The 16,485-nt window shown below is 44.3% G+C and overlaps 1 protein-coding gene across 4 annotated transcripts in view; it reads right to left on the bottom strand.

Moving 5' to 3' along the window:
• GEM (GTP binding protein overexpressed in skeletal muscle) overlaps nt 1-16,485 on the bottom strand; it is a 208,834-nt gene that overhangs the window by 15,081 nt on the left and 177,268 nt on the right. For all 4 annotated transcript variants that reach the window (XM_085605263.1, XM_085605265.1, XM_085605266.1 and 1 more), the window contains one exon: nt 8,547-8,876. In XM_085605263.1, coding sequence (XP_085461389.1) covers nt 8,547-8,876 — 330 coding nt within the window. The remainder of the gene's footprint in view (nt 1-8,546; nt 8,877-16,485) is intronic.

The raw sequence follows: 16,485 nt of genomic DNA, 5'->3' as shown, positions 1-16,485 counted from the left end.
TTATACATAGCAGGCAGCTCACTAGCCCATCGTGTCAGCAGAGGCTCTGATTCGGCTCCTCTTGCAGAGGACCGCACGCTGGGGCGGCCCATGCAGTGAAGAGCGGTGGGGCAGGGTGGGGGGGGGGGTGTTAGGGAATTCAACAGACGACGACAAGGGAAAATTAATTATTTAATTTTCCCTCTGCATCGTCTGTCGAAATCCCCCCACCAGCCCAGCCACTCTTCCCTGCCCCGGCCGCTCCTGACCGCACGCCACATTAGGAGATCCTTACCTGCCTGGCAGGGTTCTCACTGCCTTCAGAAATTACGAAGGCAGAGCGCTTTGGTGAGCAGGAGCCAGTGTGGATTCTTTAGAGTAGCTACGCATTGTGTCAACCCCTTCCCAGGCTCACCTATTCAATGTTCAACTTACAAATGTGAAACCATCAAACTTTTTCCCACAGGGAAAATAAAGAAAATTATAACCTACATAAAACAGGGACTGATTGATGCACCCTCTAAGCCCCACCGCTATACCCCAAAGAGGACCACCTTTGACCTCCTCTTGTACACTGAACTCACAACATAATCTCTAAAAAGATAACATTCTACCATCATCCATCCTTAAATTCCTCCACAGTGATGCCCTCACACCTCTCTTCAATATCATCGACAGCCAAGGAACCTTCCCAGTCACTCCCAAAACCGGACAAACTGTTCCCTTCTGAAAAAGTTTACCTTGGAGCCAGAAGATCATGGCAACCATTGCTCCATCACCCACCTGTCTATCTTTAGTAAAATCATTGAGAGAGTAGTCTCCATACAGCTACAAGATCTAATGAGCAATAATGCCCTCTGACAGGTCTATTAATCCATCTTCAGACCTCTCGGTAGCACAGAGAGCGCCACTCTTTAAATTGTCGACAACACCCTCCTGATTGGCAACAACAAGGTCCCCTGCTCCTTGATCTTACGTGACCTCTCTTCAGTCCTTGACACAGCCAACCACCGAATACAGACCCACGCGCTGCAAACACACTGGGGCTCTCTGACGTGGCCCAGCAATGTTTATGTTTTATACCTCGCCAACAGCTTAGCTACCTGTTTGTCCAGATGCCAAGACACTACCCATCTCAAGTGAAGCGCCCAGTACCCCATCACCTTCAACCACAACATGGCACCCCTTGGAATCCTACTTGCCAGCAACAGCATCATGATCCATCCATGTACTGATGACACAGAACTTTACCTGAAAAAACCTGCCTCGATCTAATTTAGAATTTTATTTCCACTTCCTACCTAAAATTCAACCTGAGTAAGACAGAATTCCTCAAGTTTTCAAATTGTTGCAAACAATCACAAATTGAAGTCTGTCTCTCCGAAATGAACATGTGTGGGTTCATTCCCCAGGTGACATAGGAAGCAAAATCACTTGGTTTTGTTCTTGATACTGACCTCGCCTTCAAAGAACATATTGGCATCAAACGAGTATACCATGGTAACATCTTTGCAACCTGAAGAAAGTGAATCTGTATCTTCCAGAAACTGACTTCTGAAGAGTAATCCAGTTCTTAGTTCTCTTGCATCTTGCTCGTGTCAAAGCCCTGCTCTGTTATCTCCCTGGCATGATATTGTCTCCCCTGAAAGGCTGCATGCAGCAGCAGGTCTCACAAAGCTCCAACAAACCATGATGAAACTACACTGACTCATCTTCATGATAAGCTACATTATATACGAGGCTAACAGAATCGGCACCACTCTATACGTGGCACAGACACTCACAACCTCAAGTGTATCGGGTCACACAAAAAGCCAGGGCATTCCTAGACTGGAAGCAAAAAGAAAGTCAAAAATAAGAAGAGAAGTCAACTCCACAAAGGAGCTGAAGAACAAACTCTTCGGAGAACACCACATCTCCACTTCATAGAATTCACCAGCCAGAAACAGCCGGCTTCGTTGTAAAGGATCCTGATGTGTCAATTTCGACTCTGGCCTTTGTGCAGTGCTCTGTTTCTGGCTAGCTAGATTGGCTCGCTGCAAACACCTATGCTTACATAAAGAGGTTGTAGCAAGACGAAATATCTAGCAGAGCACAGGAATCCTGTGTAAAGATGGTTGGACCTCTCTGTGGAATGGTAAGGCAGAGGGGAGAAGGTGAGGAGACGAACTGGAAAAAAATGAATTTGTGAACATGAACTTTTGCTAAGTGTCCACAGTCAAAAAATAGCTTCTTTATCTACAAGTGCATGGCAAATGAATAGGAAACTAAAAGGTAGGGAAGGCACTGGTGCCTGCTTCGATATGTTATCGGGATACATTGGTCGTGTGTGGAAATATTCACAGCACAACTAAAATGTGTCCTGAAAGTAGAATGCAGAAGGGGAAATGTGATTTTGTTTTATCAAAGTCGAACAAAAACATAGACTGCTAATAGCAGGTGTGTGGGCCTCAACTCAGTTATGCAGAAATGAATTAAAATGCTTAAGACAGACTGGAAGTACACCTGATGCTGCAGGACTGTAGCATTCACAGCATTATGTTAAGAACAATTCTGATAGATCCTTAACTAGGTGGCTGAAACCTGGAACAAGTAAAAGATGTGGCCAGGCTGGATTCTTTGGAGGTTCTGGAGACCTTGTTGCACAGATGACTCATAATCAATATAAGTGGCTTTAGCCTGGGCCCCACTGTGGGTGGGTTCCACCCTTGCTAAGAGATAGGAGACACATTCTTGCAAGCGGTGTGATCAGTGAGAACCCTCAAGGATCCACTTAAAGGTCCATGTTTAGTGATGCATTTATCAGCAACTCAGCAGAGGTCCTGGAGGGGAACATTTCCCTTGTTCTAGGTAAAACTTGGTCTGCAGCAGAAATGGCACCCCAAACTGAGTGAATAAATAAGGAACAATTTAAGAAAAGTCAAAACGTGTTCATAAAGTGTCCGACTGATATTAAACGGAGCTCCTTGGAACTGCATTGTGTCCCAACCTAGGGATCACATCTCCAAAAGGATAACTGGGCTAAAGGTAGCCCAGCAGAAATAAATAGCCCCAAAAAGGAATGCCATGGAAGTATAGGGCAGAGACCAGAGATCTTACCAAGAGCAATGATAGAATCGGAGACTAACTAGAAGAGTAGGTTTTGTCCAATGTAGGTCCGGAGGGGCGGGGGGGGGGGGTGCAAACGTCCCAGATTTTCAGGATATCCACCCATGGTTAAATCACATACAATGAAACTCACTAGAACATATTTACATAGTCAGTGGTAATGTTTACCACCTGGATATACCGGTGGACAGCCTTCAACTAGAGACCATGCTGTTGTGCCAGGCAGGCAGCTGGGGAGTCTAGACAGGCCATGTGGTCACCCTCTGCATAAATTCCTATGTATACTTGTACTTTGCATAGACATTTGTATTGCAGCAGGGGATGTTGAACATGGGGTGTTGTAAATAGAACAACATGATATGTGTAATCCAGTTGATAAAAACATAGAATTCAAAATGTGCTGGATTAAATTTGGACAGTGCAAGACAACATACTTTACAGTTATAGTAAAGGCAGTGGGGTAAAATGAAATGTAAAGGTAAGCAATGCCACAGGGAACGTAACCTCAAAGATTATCCAGGGACCATGGGCCCCGGGCCATCCCAGGATCCCACTAACTCTCCTGTGCACGCATACCAGTCCATGGGGGGGGGGGGGAATGCTGGGTTTGGGGGTGTTATTTGGAGATGTGCATGCAGAGACAGAGGTCTGATGTCCCTTACAAGCATACATCTCTGCCACCACAGGCGCTCACTATGGTTCTCGTGGGAATTCGGCTTCAGGAATACTAGTAAGGCAAGATTTTTTTATAACACTTGTGCATCCCATTCTTGGATTATAGTGGATTATCCATCCAGAACAGCGCAGCAAATGGTCTGGTCACATCGCTGAGGCTGTATGACCTCAGCATCTGTGATTCAACCCAAACATTTGTACATCTGCCCCTTAGTGCCTCGAAGATCTTCATAGCATTTGATTATAATTCAGAGAGGGCAACCAGCGCTTGTAGGGTAAGAACAGGGTGGTATGATAAGGGAAAATCATGACTCAATATGAAGTGAGAACTCAAGTGAGGAAGGTTTACATTCAGAACGCTGATGGTGAGCTTTAAGTAACCATGTAAAGAGAATTAGATCTGAGCCCACCTCCAGCAGGTACATTAAACATTTGTGTTCCATGTTAACTCCATAACTCCTTCGAAAAACTGCTATCTCTATATTGAATCTTTGTGGGGGAAAAAAGTGTTGGCTTTAGTCCCAGTTCATACTCCAAGGATCCTGGGGACAGTAGTCATAAATAAATGCAGCTCTCCTCCCCCTAAAGGAGGCTCACCCTGTCACCGCTTTCAAACTGAGCGGTCACTCCTCCGCCCAGGTCACTAAGCAGTGCACTTATAAGTGCACACCACCTGGCTCAGGTCACATGCTTGCTGGGCCAAACATATTCCCACTGATAAAAAGCTTTTTTTCAATAAACAAAATAAAAACATAGAAATAATGGATTAATGCCCTTTCCCATGCAAGACTCTACTTCCTGAGTGAAGCCCCATCTCTGTGCAACTGGTAAAAAAGTTATGTTCCGTTTGATTTCGTTATCCAGAAAGTCCCAGTTCAATGTGGTGATTTAGTGGACCAACCTCCAATCAAGCATGCTCAGGAAGGGCGCCATGTTCCAATCCAACTTCTTCATACAACTATCCAGGTAACTGTTGTTATCAAGCTTAGACTGATGAACCATCCAGTGCATGGCATTACCCAAAACACAAGTCCACACACTAGAGGGGGTGCAAGACAAGGCTGCTATGGTTTACCTCAATCTGAACATCTACAGCATCCACAGGTTTAACACAGGCACCTGTAAATCACTCCACTGATCTGCCTGAGGCTACTTCGCCTGATTCCTCATGAATGTCAGGCGGTAATTTAGGGTTCTACCACTTTTATACCTTTCCTGCTCTTTCCTACTAATTTGGGCCCGAGACAAATGATTGGAGCAATTGCAAACTCAGTGCGAAGGAGCTGGGGGTAACGTGGAGGAGTTTTTTCAACAGGATTGTTCGTATTCTATAACTGTTCACAGCTGCCGGCCTCAGGACTGTAGGCAAATAGCGGTGTCATGTCCGCCATACTCTCCTCACGCTGCCGGCCAATGCCTGTAGGCGGATAGCCATGTAACACCCGCTACAGGCTTCAATAAGTTGAAATGTTCCATAAATCACTCCACTGGATCCAAGAACACAACTCAAGTCCCTGGGCACCATGTACGGTGTGTTCGGGTGCAGAGATCAAAGTACTTATGTTCCCACCAAGAATCCACACCCCAGGCACATCCCTACAATCTGCAAATTCAAATCTATGAGGAAGAAACACAGACCAGAACACTGAGGACAGATACATCTAAGCTGGCAAAAATATAAGGAAAAACTCCTCTGTGTGTGCAATGCTTTGTCTTCTAGGACCTCACCATATGAGCACACTCCCAGTCCTTTTTGCAGCAACCAGACCCTGCCATTTACAGTGCTAATCCACCTTTGACAAGTGTACCTTTTAACTAAATCCACCAATCATACCATTAAGCCGGGATTATCCTGTGGGTGGTTTTTGGTCTAAAGCCAAATTCCAAGACTGATCTACATGGACATTATCCACGTAAGACGCCCAACCTTTGCTACCCTCACCATGAGCAGGTGCCATGAAGTGCTAATGTAGCAACATGTTAGCACTCTACAAAACCCTTAAATCGATGAATAGTAGTGGGGAAGGTAATGAAGCGAGGGACTTGCTATTATTATACGGACTCTTGATAAAAACTCCTGGTGGTTTGTGGGGAATCAAAGAGTTTAATTGTTTGAAAAAACAGCTACTGAATAGTGAAAGAGTTGGGAATTTGTTGCATGGATAAGTGAATTTAATAGTGCGTTGTCGTGTAAGGATACACATCAAATAAGTGTAACAGTGAAACACAAACGACTTCTATTTGAAGCAATTTATGGCATTAAACAATAAGTAGATTCATATTATGTGCCTAATTACAAACTATGCATCTTCTCCAAGCCAAAAATGTATCCATTAATTGATGGTAAGGGAAGATGGAGGGAGATTAGGGACCTCGGCAGGCACAGGCAGGCGCACTCCTCCTTTTGACAGATGGTACCACTTTGAATCTCATAAGAGCAGTGACCACCACAAGCCGAAGCCAGATTTCCTATGTAGTTGCAAGGGCACTCAGACAACATAATGTGCATAAAGCATTTTTGTGCCAAAAAGAAGGCAAACGCACCTCCAAAATTGCTTTGCGGATCTCCAAACCCAGGCCCCCCTCTTAGTATCTAAGCAAAGGGGGCGTAACAGGGCAGGAACAGTGCCAACACGCATAGATTTTCACACATGTAAGATCTGCTAAAATATCATGACACGGCTTTAAGTAAAATCCTAACATCATTTGCAGGGCCGGACTGGGCGTACCGGGCGGTTCCTCGGGAGGCTGGAAGGGTGGGGGCTGATTTTCCAGTGGTGGGGGCCGGTTTTGTTACTGGGTGCAAGTTTTGCAGTGGTGCTGCTATATCGGCCCCATTGTAACAAAAGCAGTAAGCGTTTCGAGCCTCCTGGGGCCAGGCAGTGCTTCCCCAGGGGCTGGTCCGAGAAAATTGCCAGGTCTGCTTTGGGGTCCCAGTCCGACACTGATCATTTGAAACGAGGCAAAAACAAAGGGCACGCTTTGATAGCCTGACACGTAAGATGCGTATTTTATGTGAAATTACACATTTTATGCAACTTACTCTTGGGCGGAAACCATCGCACTGCAATTTGTACTACAGGGTGTACCTGGAGTACAAATCTCAGGCTGGACACTGCTGCCTTCCTATTACGCCCTAGAGCCACACTTAGGAGTATATTTACGAAAATGCCTTGAAATGCAGCAACTAAAGTTGCTGAGCTGCTTTGCATGAGAGTGAAAGAGAGGGGGAAAGTGCGAATCTACAGAGATATAGTGCTGTCCTGCTCTCTCCCCAGCTCTTGCACACAGTCAGGTTGCCTTGCCTAGCGCCATGCACACATCTTAGCACCATCGTGCAAATCTGTGCATAGTTTTTGTACTAGAAAGCTACCATGCCAGTACAAAAATACTATGCTCAGACTAACTTTTAAATGTTTCCTACTTTGTATGTGTACTGTACAGTGCAGCACACATGCAAAGTCAGAAAAGACTGGAGAAATAAAAGCATTACTCCTCCATAACGTCAGTGCTAAAAAGATGTTATTTTTTGATGTAGAACCCGGTCTACTTTTCTTGGCAGAAAGGGTTGTGTGCCTAAAATTATGCATAGTTGCATGGGAATGCCAATGTACCATACAAGGAACGTCCCCTTGAAGCAAAGTAAAGTACATTTGTGTTACTTTTCAGGCAGCTTTCCACCACAATTTTGTGCTGGAAAGTAGATTGCAAATAAACATTTTGCGTCGATTTACGTCTTTTTTGGAGCTCAAACACGATGTAAAATGTTACTAAATAAACCCCTGAGTGATGCGCTACACAGACTTTTTATATTTTTTACAGCAGTGCGGACAATTACTGGTGTGTTGTTCTTAGTAAATATAGTGTTGCGCAATTTCTAACGTTCAGGCAATGCTGGGGGAAAATGACAACTGACTCGATTGCATTACCATTGACATTTTCCATAACAGAAAAAGATTTCTCCAAAACTCATGATTTTAACACTCAAATTAAGATCAGCCCTGGCCTGTTCATAAAATGAATAAAACCCATAACAAGCTTCCAAGAAGTGTGGAAGTATTTTGTCCAACATAGGCCATAAAATTAAACTGACAAAGACCATATAATAACTCCTGAAATGTAATTTTCATTGGTGGTACTTTTAAGGGCTCGCTGTCAATTTTATCTCAGTTAAATATGTTTAGCTGATAAAGACATGAAAGCATGTAGTGCAGTGACTGTATATTTTTTATGACTGATCCAGGGGTAATTTCCCAAAGTGGCATTTGCTACTGTACTAATTCAATATCGCTGGCGGTATTCAGTATATCACTGGATACTCCAGGTGGAACATTAGTCAGGGGCGTAGCCTGGTCAGTGAGACTGCAGGGGTGTGAGCTTCAGCTTTTCCGACAATCGCGCTGGCATATCATGTCAATCATTATATGAGAAAGCGCATGAGGGGGAATAAGGGCCAGTGGAAAGGGAAAGGAGAGTTGATTGTGAGGGGATACTTAAAATACAATACGTTATAAAATAACAACGTTCTAAGACCTTCAACACATAAACAAGAGCGTGTGTGTTTTTGTCTGAGTATTTAAAAATCCCAGGTAAAATCCAAGAGACACCTTACCATATCGGACTGAAAGCTTCTGTACCCAACTATTTATTATAAAATACATTTGTTGGGGTGGTGTAACACCACAAACACCACCCTGAAGCTACGCACCTGGCATTAGTATGGTCAGAGCTGTCATTTACCACATGCCCAAATTTTCAGCATTATTAGGACACTGGCGTCTTACCTCCCAGAGTTTCACACTCCCCATCCGTATTATCATGAACACCTGCGAAGATATTAGCAATGGCAGTCTTTCCTACTCCGTGCTCCCCTATCAGCACCACCCGGTAGTAGGTGTTCCCGGACTCTGAGGAGATGACGGAATCCGAGGAGTCGGAGGACCAACTCCCCCTGTAGTAGTCTTCGGGGTTGATGGTGTACTTCCGGGTCAGGTGTGGATGCTTCTGAACCAGAAGGTGCCTCGCGTCTGCCGGGATGCTCCAGCGTTGCTGCTGCGGCGTCAGAGAGGTATTACTGCGACGCATCCTCACGTTCAGAGTCATGTTTGCCCCTGCTACAAAAAATTTAATTGATATTAGATCACAGTGCACCAACAATCTACATTTGTATGTTTTCTGTTTATACTGGGCCCATTTTTAAAGCTTTTTGCGTAGGTAAGAAAAACGGGCTGGCAAAAAAGCTACATCTCTGTCTGCAAATCAGGTATCTTGAATCACAAAATTAGGATTTGTGGGCCATATGTACAAAGTTTAGGAATTGCAGGTTCCTAATTGCGATTCTGTGCAAATTGGAATTCGGAAATTGCAATTCCTAATGTACAAAAATGTACAGGTTAGTAATAGCAATTCCTAATAGGGGTCACAATAGACCTACCGCATGAATGTATATTTTTTGCAGTTTTTTTATAGCGCACACTCGACCCGAAAGTATTGGAGCATTTTACATGAGCACCAGTTACATTACACAAGGACACATTCATTTTTTGGCAGGCACAGGGAGATTAAGTGATTTACCCAGAATCACAGGATGTTGAGCCGCCGTCGGGACTCAAACCTGGTTCTCCAGCTCCAAACTTAATGAGGTAGATCACAATTTGCGACCCTTTTGTAACTGCTGTCATCACAAGGATGGTGGCCTGCTTTGGACCACTGCCTGCTCTTAAACTATATTTGCTTCAACATTCACAAGGGGGAAGGGGTCCTTGGGGACCCCTTCCCATCTGCGAATGATTACCACCACCCTTGAGATGTTGGTAAAAAATGAATGTTTTGCGACCGTAACTCTGTCGCAAAACATTCATACATAGCACTGCAGTTCGGTACTTGGAAGGGAAGCCTGAAACATTCCCCTTACAAATACCGAATCGCTTAACACAAATCGCAATTTGTGCTATGTACATATGTAAAACCTTTTTTGCGGTCGCTAATGGCCCTATTCTGCGAATCGGGCCATTTCCGAATGCAAAAATGCTTTTGACAAATGCCCCTTTGTATTATACATGTGCATGGGACATACTGCTGCCACACTCTCCGGTGGATGGATTTTCAGCAGTCATAAGTGTGAGTTAGGGGGCTGGGGACATTTAATGTTTCCACTATGGGCACTCTTTGCAAACGTAGTGAACACTGTAATGTACCGGGTATTAAACAACATTGAGAATGCCTTTAGCCACAATTACTGTATTTCTGAAGTCACAAATACTCCATATTTGACAGCGTTGTATGACCAAAAAGAAGAGGGATTTACAGTTATCAGACATTCTAATTAGCATAAATTGACCTCAAAGGAAATGACATCACAAAAGTGACCTAAATTAGAAAACAGGAAATCAGTGTGTGGTCTTTGATATAGTGGATATCACCTCCTAGTTGTGGACACTAGGCTGAAAAGAAACATATATTAAGAAGTGTAAAAACAAGACAGCAGGCCTTTTCCATCTATGCACCTAGGATCTCGAACAACTTCCACGTATCCATCCAGACCGTCCCAATGCTGTGCCAATTTAGCAAAGAGTTGAGACTTGCCTCTTTAAAGAACACTACATTACAATGAATTAATCATCCAAACTCAGCTTCCCCTCCTACTACTCGCCGACTTTAATCTTGTCTTTGACCATGCACAGTGATGCGCTGCCTTTTGCCTAGGATTGCTCTCGAGAAATGCCATGTACATACATACATACACACATTAGAGGAAAGCAGAGGGAAGGGAGAGAGAAAGGTAAGGCAGAGGAAAGAAAAGGAATGAGGGAGAGAGCAGGGGAAAGGGGGCTGAATGAAGTATGAATGAGGTTGGAAGAAGGAGAGAACAGTAGTAAGAAGAAGAGAGACAAAAAAAGGGGGGTGAGAGAAAAGAAGAAGAAATCTGAGATGATATAGTGAGAGAAAAAGAGATGGGTTGAGAAATGGAGTGAGAGAGCAGAGAAAACAGAGTTAAGGGTAAAAGAGATGAGTAAGAGAAAGAACAGAAATAGAGGGTATGTTGGAAGTGAAGAGAGAAGTAGGAAGAGAAGAGGAGAAAGTGTTGACCAATGTAGTGGGGATAACAGAACAATGGATGAGCAAGGATGGAGAGAAAGAAAAGAGGACTTATGTGGTTGAAGGTAGAGAGGGGAGGGAATCAGGATGACTCATGTAAAAGAAAATGATGTAAAACCTTGAGGTAAAAAGAGTGAGAGGGAAAGAAGTGAAGAGGTGGGGAAGAGAGAGCTATGTAAAAGTAGGTGAGAGAGTGAGAGTTAAAAATAGAAGATTTAGACAGAGGCACAAAGGGAAGGGTTGATGAACTGAGGAAGAGAAAAAGAAAAATGAGTGTAGAGAGCTGCAGCAAAGAGAGAAGAAAAGTAAGGCAAGTATAGAAGGAGGAGGTAGAGATATGGGAGATAGAAGGTAAAGATGAAGGGGCTTATTTATGAGCCCTTGTGTCACTTTTGCGCCGATGGTGCGTCACAAAGGTAAAGATGAAGGGGCTTATTTATGAGCCCTTGCGTCACTTTTGCACCGATGGTGCATCACTTTTTGTGACGCACCAGTGGCGTAAAAAGTGAGCCTTGTTGCACCATATTTACAAAGTGGCGCATCTACCTAGATGCGTCACTTTGTAAACCCCTGCGTCACATTATACCTGTGCCAGGTATAATGTATTCAGGGGGAGCGTTCCCACGTAAGTAAGCCTCGTAGAAGTGACGCAGTGAAATCGACGAGATTTCACTGCGCCACTTCTAGGATGCAAATGCGTCAATATCTTACGCCTGTAAGACTGACGCAGGCCCTTTCACATGGGAAATGACACATTGCTGGAGTTGCGTCACTTTTGTGACACACTCCAGCAATGCGTCACTTTATCGCCTACAGATACGTCAGAAATACTGACGTATCTGCAACTCCTTGCGGCATGATGCGTCATACTGTAAATATGACGCAACCATCATGTCACAAGGAGGGCGCACTGAGAAGGGACGCATCGCTGCTTTCACGCAGCGATGCGGCACTTCTCATAAATGAGGCCCGAAGTGTACTCTGCAAATAGGAATCATTTTGTACCGAGCCAGCATGGCATTCACTGCAAGTGTACTCCTACACCTATGTTGTTCTTGGTACCTAAACTCCACCTCCCAGCTCTCACCATATAGGCACTCGGAAGCATATAGAAAACACCAGACTCTCAGGGTAACCTTCTTCGCAGATGTTGCAGGCATTCATAGTTTTCATATGAGGTACCCTGGAGTACTGTATGCTCACATCCCCTGTCTGAAATAGAAATCACTGTAATGTCACTGTCACTGAGCACCACTAGTGTGAACAGCAGAGTCTAAGTCTGGTCATTCACTTGAATGGCCCTGTAGGAGTGAGAAACACAAGCTGTTGCTCTGACAGGGCTCCCCGTTCGATGGAGAGCAGAGAGCCCAGCTTCAGCTGGGGAAGAGGAGGGAAGGCACAGAGGTTGCTAGGGAGGCTGGCAGGAGGCGTGGTATTGTTTTTACAATGGGGACATGTTATATGATCTACAGCTGCCTCATTCCTCCTCTGCTCTTCGTAGCAGTTGAAAGCAGGTGCAGATGATTTTGGGGGCCACAAATAACATAATCTCCATGGGTAAAAGCGAAAAACAGACGTTTTTCACCTCAGGATTCTGAGTGGGATCACAGGCGACTTGAGCTTCGCTTTTGTTGTCTATTTGGGGTGACTCTGAGGTGCAAACCGTCCCCAGTATTCACTAGTACCTATCTATTGTTTTATATATTCATTGAAAGACTTCTGTGCTGTCAAGGCTGATATTGTAGTAGATGAGGAAAAGGGCAATCTAACATTCACTTTTGACAGGTACTAATTACAACTGGTCTGGGAATAGGAGGGGGCTCAAAGCCATAATGTCTGCATATTCACTGGACGCCCGCTTCATTTTTAGGTCTCACCTGACCCAGCGCATGCGCTGGTCTGGCGAGACATTTTGTGAGGGCTCCAAAAAGTGCAACCAGGCCAGCCTAGAGCTACAGTGCATGTGCGCGGGCGCGCGCATCGCGCTTTACCGCGATTGCTTTCACTTTCGCGGCCACACGGCCGCTTTGATGTTTGATCGCGATCGCGATCACTTTCGCGGCCTCACGGCCGCTTTGATGTTCTCCATGAGGCTTCAATAGATTGCAGCAGTTAAAACAAGCATTGGCATAGCCAATAGGTCTCGCTTTTGGGACCTTATAAGTGTTTAGTTATGCAACTGTTGCATGGCTAAACACTTATAAGGTCCCAAAGGCGAGACCTATTGGCTATGCCAATGCTTGTTTACCTTCTTGCATGTGTTTACAATGATACACTGAAATGGAAATGACCCGTGCTACCACAGTGTGCTCCGTCTGGTTTTTGCAGACACTCATATTGACAGGTGCGGCCAGTGCAGGTAAGGGCGATGGGGCGATGGCGGGGGGGGGGGGGGGGGGAGAGGGGGGGGGGAGTCGACAGACGACAGAATAGGGAAATAAAATAAAAAATAAATAAAACCACTTACCTTGCGCTCGCCATAACAGCAATTCGGCGATGCAGCGAGAGCAAGGTAAGCAGTTTTTTTATTTTATTTTCCCTATTCAATCGTCTGTCGACTCAGCCCACTAACCCCACCCCACCGCTCTTACCTGCACCGGCCGCGCCTGCATATTGAAATAACACTCTGGCTGTCCAGGTGCCCAGACGGTGCCCCTACAGATAGGCCAGAGGTACAGTACAGCTGTTCGGTCATCCTGTCACGGTGCTGCCTTCCTCTCAACCCTACACTGCACACTAAGACAGGGACATCCAAATGCAGCTGAGCAAGGCTGCAGTGTTGACATATACAACGTGTTGGCTGTGAAATGGGTCGATGCCCATGACTTCAAATGGGAGGTTCCATTTTCAATTTTGGACTCGAAAAAATACAGCTGTTTGACATCTAATACAGTATTTGGCCTGTACCTTCTGTAAAATGTTCTGTACTCCGAAGCATGGACCAACTTATACCTTTTGTTTTGGTCTATAAACATAACGTGTAATTAACAGAAGAAAAGCATATCTATAGGTTCTCACAATTTTTTTTTTAAAAGATTAAATATATGGATATAAATCTATAGTAATGATTATTTTGTTGTGTAAAGATTGAACTATGAATCGAGTTGCAATTTGCTGTTGAAATTACAGTGTTGGCACCAAACACACTTTCTCACATGTAAAGCCGCCAAGAGGCCCCGTGACACGCGTGACAATTTCATTTATACTCTCCTGTTTTACAAAAGAGACATTTGCATTCTGGGACTTGTTGTTTTGCGTTTCCATTAGTACTATATGTTTGAAAAGTGTGTTTTATAAAGACTGGCTGAAGATGATAAAATGACAGAAGCCGCAAGGCAGAAAACAACGTATTGATCCTGAACACAGTCAAGAAAGCACATTGGTTGTATGTTTTTCACTTACTGAAATTTCAACACACGATCATGTTACCCCGTGTCAAATATAACAGTGTTAGAGTTTTTGTGCATTATATATATGTTGCGCATTATTGATAACAATAACATACAGACTGTGGATTCAAATGTATATGTGCATGCTGAACTGATGTAATTGTTGAAGCAAATTTCCTATGACATGTAAAAGTTAGTTTTCCTGGCTCTTGTCAAATAGGCCTCAGTATAGCCCCAAACACCATGTTGTCCAAAATGAAGATCTCCGTTCGGCATGGACACTGTTCATCATTTCCGCAGCACGCAGTCAGGCAGCGCCATGTTTGTTTATTTCCATTGACGTTCTTGCTGATCTCGATGAAACTTTGCTGCATGGTCACAATGATGTTTCTTTCTTCAAGGCCTTTAGCTTACTGTACCCTACTCATTCGCAATAGTTTGCTGTTGCTCATGTAACTAGTTTGTCCTGCCATCTCTGGATGACATCAGCATAGAGTGGGCAGAATCAATATTCATGTACTCGGATAGCGTTTGATGCTAAGGCATTGTGACGTTTCATAAAACTGTGCTCTGATTTGCTTAGAATGTAATTTTTTTTATCACGCCACGATGATTCTGCACAATTATTGTTAGTCTAAGAGAAGATTTCTTACATAAACCCCTGATTTTGGGGTTAGAGTGAAGATTTTCCGATGCTACTAGGAGTGATGTCTGTCGCTTTATAAATTTATCTGCTCACTTGGGACTTACAATTTTTTCTGATTAGCACATTATTCTGTAATGCCCCATTCTGAGAGCCTTCCTAACATTGACTTCATACTTTTTCTATTTGTGATTTCTGTTCGGTACCTTTTGAATTTTTGTAATAAATCATTTCAATTGTATTGCTAATAAAGAACTCAATTATTGAGTGGACACTTGTTTTACCATATTTTGATATGCTGTCGGGTGCCTTATCTCGGGGACACATTGCCTCATGAAACTGATGTTTAACTCCGTCTCTGTTTCATCAACTTATGGGCGAGCTGTTGAGGTAAATCTTGGGGTGTTCAAATGTAGGGGTTCCACATGCCCACCGCAGCATAAGCCAGTCCAGGCTGTTTAGGCAAATTTTGTCTACTGGAATTAAAATGCACACCGGTAATGGTAAAGTGAATGTTACGGCCCTTGTTAAGATCTGGGCGTTAAATTCTGGTATGTGTGGTGGCTCGTTACTGCACATATCAGAGTTAAGCGTATTGCGACAGAAATCAAACCCATGGATACGTTTCAAAAGGCCAAATCTGCTAATATTTATCAGGGGACAAAAGAGATACATGCACATTCTGTGTGTTATTTCCCATTATTGGTGAAAACTCGCAGTAATTGGGTGGTATTTTTTATAGCACCCAATAAATTCCGACTATATCACCAATTATCAGCAAATTTGTAGTAAGTGCCAAAGTGTTGTCGGCTAACAAGCCACGACTAGAGAAGGCGTCGATATATGACTAATTGACACTTTAGAGCTCTGTGCTTCTCTATAACATGTTGGACCCTAATTGAGCCTCAGAAGCGAAGTCTGGCGGAGGGGCAGGGGAGCTTGCCTCGCTAGGCCCACCTTTCAATCACACTTGGCTTGCAGAGCATCGGGCCGGCCACACTGAAGTAAGCCTGGCCTGCCTGACGTACAGCGCACCCTACAGCTACCATGTTTAGTAAGGTTAGTTTGACGCTGTCCAGCAGCAGCAGCAGTGACACTTGTTTGGGCATCTACTCTGGAAACTTAGGGCTTGTGTTTCTTTTCTGCAAGCAGTGGGAACTGCAACTCAAAATGAATGACTACTGGCAACGCATCAGAAAGAAGGGGGTCTCTGCAGCTTGAACAGGGCTGTCAACTGGCCGCGGGCCACGAGGACAGCCTTCAACCAATTCCGTTTTTCAGTGGTTAATTTGTCAAATAAAAAGTGCCGGGGCTCTCCTCAGGAGGCAGCGCTAACAGGAGAAATGTGCTGGGGAAAACTGCCTCCTGACTAGAGCCCTGGCACTTATTATTCTGGAGAGGACTTTGCCTAATGGCTACAGCTGCTGATTTCGGAGCTGGGGAACCAGGTTTGAGTCTTGGCATGGCTCAACACCTGTGATTCTGAGGAAAATCATCTGCCTTCCAAATAAGTGTGTCCTTAACTGCTGCTATAAGCACCGGTGCTGAGGATTAGGTGCCGATGCTGAGCACCGGATAGCACCTGCTCAAATT

Source organism: Triturus cristatus, chromosome 5_1 (assembly GCF_964204655.1).
Source record: "Triturus cristatus chromosome 5_1, aTriCri1.1, whole genome shotgun sequence".
NCBI lineage: Eukaryota > Metazoa > Chordata > Amphibia > Caudata > Salamandridae > Triturus > Triturus cristatus.
This window is presented reverse-complemented; position numbering and strand designations above follow the sequence as displayed.